The sequence below is a fragment of the Cynoglossus semilaevis genome, chromosome 19 (genome assembly GCF_000523025.1).
Source record: "Cynoglossus semilaevis isolate Cse_v1.0 chromosome 19, Cse_v1.0, whole genome shotgun sequence".
NCBI lineage: Eukaryota > Metazoa > Chordata > Actinopteri > Pleuronectiformes > Cynoglossidae > Cynoglossus > Cynoglossus semilaevis.
Window position 1 is genome coordinate 16,062,536 of NC_024325.1, and position 3,001 is coordinate 16,065,536.

The 3,001-nt window shown below is 45.7% G+C and overlaps 1 protein-coding gene across 1 annotated transcript in view; it reads left to right on the forward strand.

Annotated features, from left to right (window-relative positions):
* Positions 1-1,597, forward strand: part of LOC103395582 (GDNF family receptor alpha-4-like) — a 10,157-nt gene extending 8,560 nt beyond the window's left edge. Inside the window, exon 8 of the mRNA XM_025065870.1 lies at positions 278-1,597. Coding sequence (XP_024921638.1) covers positions 278-526 — 249 coding nt within the window. The 3' untranslated portion in view covers positions 527-1,597. The remainder of the gene's footprint in view (positions 1-277) is intronic.
* Positions 1,598-3,001: the final 1,404 nt, after the last annotated feature.

Consider the following 3,001-nt stretch of genomic DNA (forward strand, 5'->3'; position numbering starts at 1 on the left):
CCTCACCCCCCCGCGGCTTCACCCTCTGCAGCTGCAGGTTTAATGTCACTCCAACATGTAGTCCTAAATCTTCCTCGTCTCCTGGAGTCGTAAACGTGGAGTTTACGACAACCCGTTGACAGATGTTTGACTTTTACCGTCTTTGCGAACAAACTGCTGTTAATTAAGTCAACGATTTAGAATCAGACCGAGCGTCGGATTAGCCCGGTCCGTTGTTTATAAACGATCTGCGGCTGTGATTTCAGGACAGGTTGGTTTGTGTTGACGACTCACTCTTTGTCCACATTTGCAGATGGGGGACGGTGACGGGGGGAAGAGACGGCAGCAGAAGGAGGAGAAGGAGGAGGAGGAGGAGGAGGAGGAGGAGGAGGAAGGAAACAGTGAAGGGTTCGTCATCCCGACGTTCTCCGACAAGGACTCCAACATGGAATCTAACTCCAGAGGGAGTCAGCGCGGAGCCTCCAGTGGAGCCGTTCCTCTGCTCCCGTTACTGCTCCTGCCCACGCTCCTCCTGGACTGGAACTGAGGGCGACCGCCGGCTTCTACCATCTCATTCTACACTTTTTTTTTTTTTAAATTTTTTGTTATGTTTTTCTTTTTGAACTTTGACAACCATTCCAGCACCACGACGGACGTTTGTGAGGAAGAAATGGAAATGTTGATCCTTAAAAAGAAAACATTATTTTACCGCCGCCTCCTTTAGTGATTTCAGATGCCGGTCGAGTCCTCGGTCCGACGCCGGTCTCCCATGTGAAGGGAACAATGAAAGCAGAGCACGGGTGAACGGAGAAGTGCTGTCTGGACCAAATCCCTGGTCTGCGGCCCACTTCACTCATCGCTCAAGGCCACGATTCACCGTACGTGATCCCAGAAACCCAGACCGGTCCCGAGCGCGGCCGCTTTTGATTTCTATTTCATGACTCACGGTCCGTCTCCCTCTCTGCTGCCCCCTCGGCTCTTTTCCTTCTCTGGCTGACTCAGATAATCCGCTCTCCAACAAGCCGATAAGAAACTATACAAAAAGTTTAATTGCTTCGCAGAACAAAAGGCAAAAATTAGAAAGACTTCATTAAGAACCGAGTTTCCAGCCGGAGCCGTGCTTTCTTTTTTTTTTTTTTTTTTTTTTTGCACATGAAAGATCTTTGCTTAATCAGTCTTTGGTTCTGCTCGCCACAAAAACCTATTTCAAGAAAGACGGTACACCTTTAAGAAAAAGCAATTAAAAACTAAAACGTGTGAGTCAGCAACGCACTCGAACTCAAACTAAAAAAAAAAGACTTTTTAGGTTTTTCAGTGACTGATACGTTTCTTAATTTCTCAAACTTTAAACATTTAAGAATATAAAACAAAGATGGCCGAGTGTTGGGTCTTCGCTTGATTTCAGGTCTTTTTTTGGGTTTTGGATTTTCGAGAATCAAATCCAACTCCTGTTTGAGTCGTGGCTAAATCGATCAGTTTGTCTCCAAACACGATAGCCGCAATAAAAAAAAGGAGCTTGAAACGCCTGTATCGCGCCGCTTGATCGTTTTTGATCATTGCTTCATTCACGTTTGTCGCAAAAAACGAAATACGAAAACCGAAATAGTCAGTAACGTAGTAAAACAATGTCGCAAAAAACGAAATAGTCAGTAACGTAGTAAAACAAGTCTCACAACTGACCAGAGAGCTCCACCTGCTGGATAAACTTTTCCTCCAATCTTTTCACAAACTTCTCTGCTTAACTTCAATTTCGTTTCGCAAACTTCTCTGCTTAACTTCAAGGAAGTGACGACGCGATATACTCGTCGTTGATTGGATGTCGCAGCATGAAGCCGTCTGAGAAGTTCCGTTTTTCCAACTCCATTTACGTGGCGTCAGATGCTAACCTTTGATGTATGCTATGCTAATGAGAGCGTTGACGAATATTCTCAGAATGTTATTCACCGATCTACGGCTAATTAGCCTTTCTGAAGGGTACCAACTTGTTTTTAGAGGTTGACGCGGGTCGTATCCTCATGAACGGGATCAGACGGCGGTCGAAGCGATGATGAGCCGAACACTCGGCTTCAGCCGTGTTCAAACTGCAGAGAGAGTTTGTCTGGACGAAGGCACAGGGGAGGAGACGGTCAATTTGCCGCCGTCTTACTCTCTGCCTGTTCTTATCCCTCGGAGATGAAGGATTTTTTTTTTGTTGTTGGGATGTTGCGGTGGCGGCGGCGGCGGCGGCGGCGGCGTGGACACAGGAGGCCATAAAACCCGCTGTCGGCTTTGATCATTGAGCAGCACACGGGGCCATTATCTCTGCCTGAAGAATCTGCTGCTGATGTTAATGACTTTTTTATCTTATGGCTCATTTTCTTGTGAAATTGTGCAGCTACAAGGGCAAAGGTAAAGATATAAATATATATATAAATATATATATATATATATTTATATATTTGTGGTAAAGTTTTAGGAAGAAACAAGGATCAACTTTTTCTCCTTTTTTTTTTTTTTTCTCCGTTTGATGAAGTTCCGCAGTAACAACCTTTGTGGAGTCAGATCCAGATAAAAGTGCTCGACCCTGAGGTCGCATCTTTGCATGATCAAACCTCAGACGTCGTTCTTCAAGTGCTCGTGCATCTGAATTCGTCGTTTCAGTGTCACCTGAGGAGAAGACGTGGTTCGAGACTCGGTGTTTTTTTCTTTATTTATTTTCTGGTTCTGTGGACGTTTTGGTTAAAGTTAGAGCGTTTGATTGGAGGGAGGCTACCAGAGGCTGGAGGTGTTTACACTGATCCACCGCGCGCGCCTCACTTCTCCATATTCAGCTTTAACGATTTGTCACGTGTCATTTCTGCAGCGTCACCGTTTACTTTCTCACACGCGGCCCAGCCGTCGAAGGTCATCATTTGTTGGGCCACTGCCACAGTTGTGTCCCGTAATGCAGGGGTGCCCAACATCTGGTCCGGGGACCGGAGTCGGTCCGAAAGTCATTTGGTACAAAAAAAATGTACCTCAGTTTTACTTCATTTAAATCCTC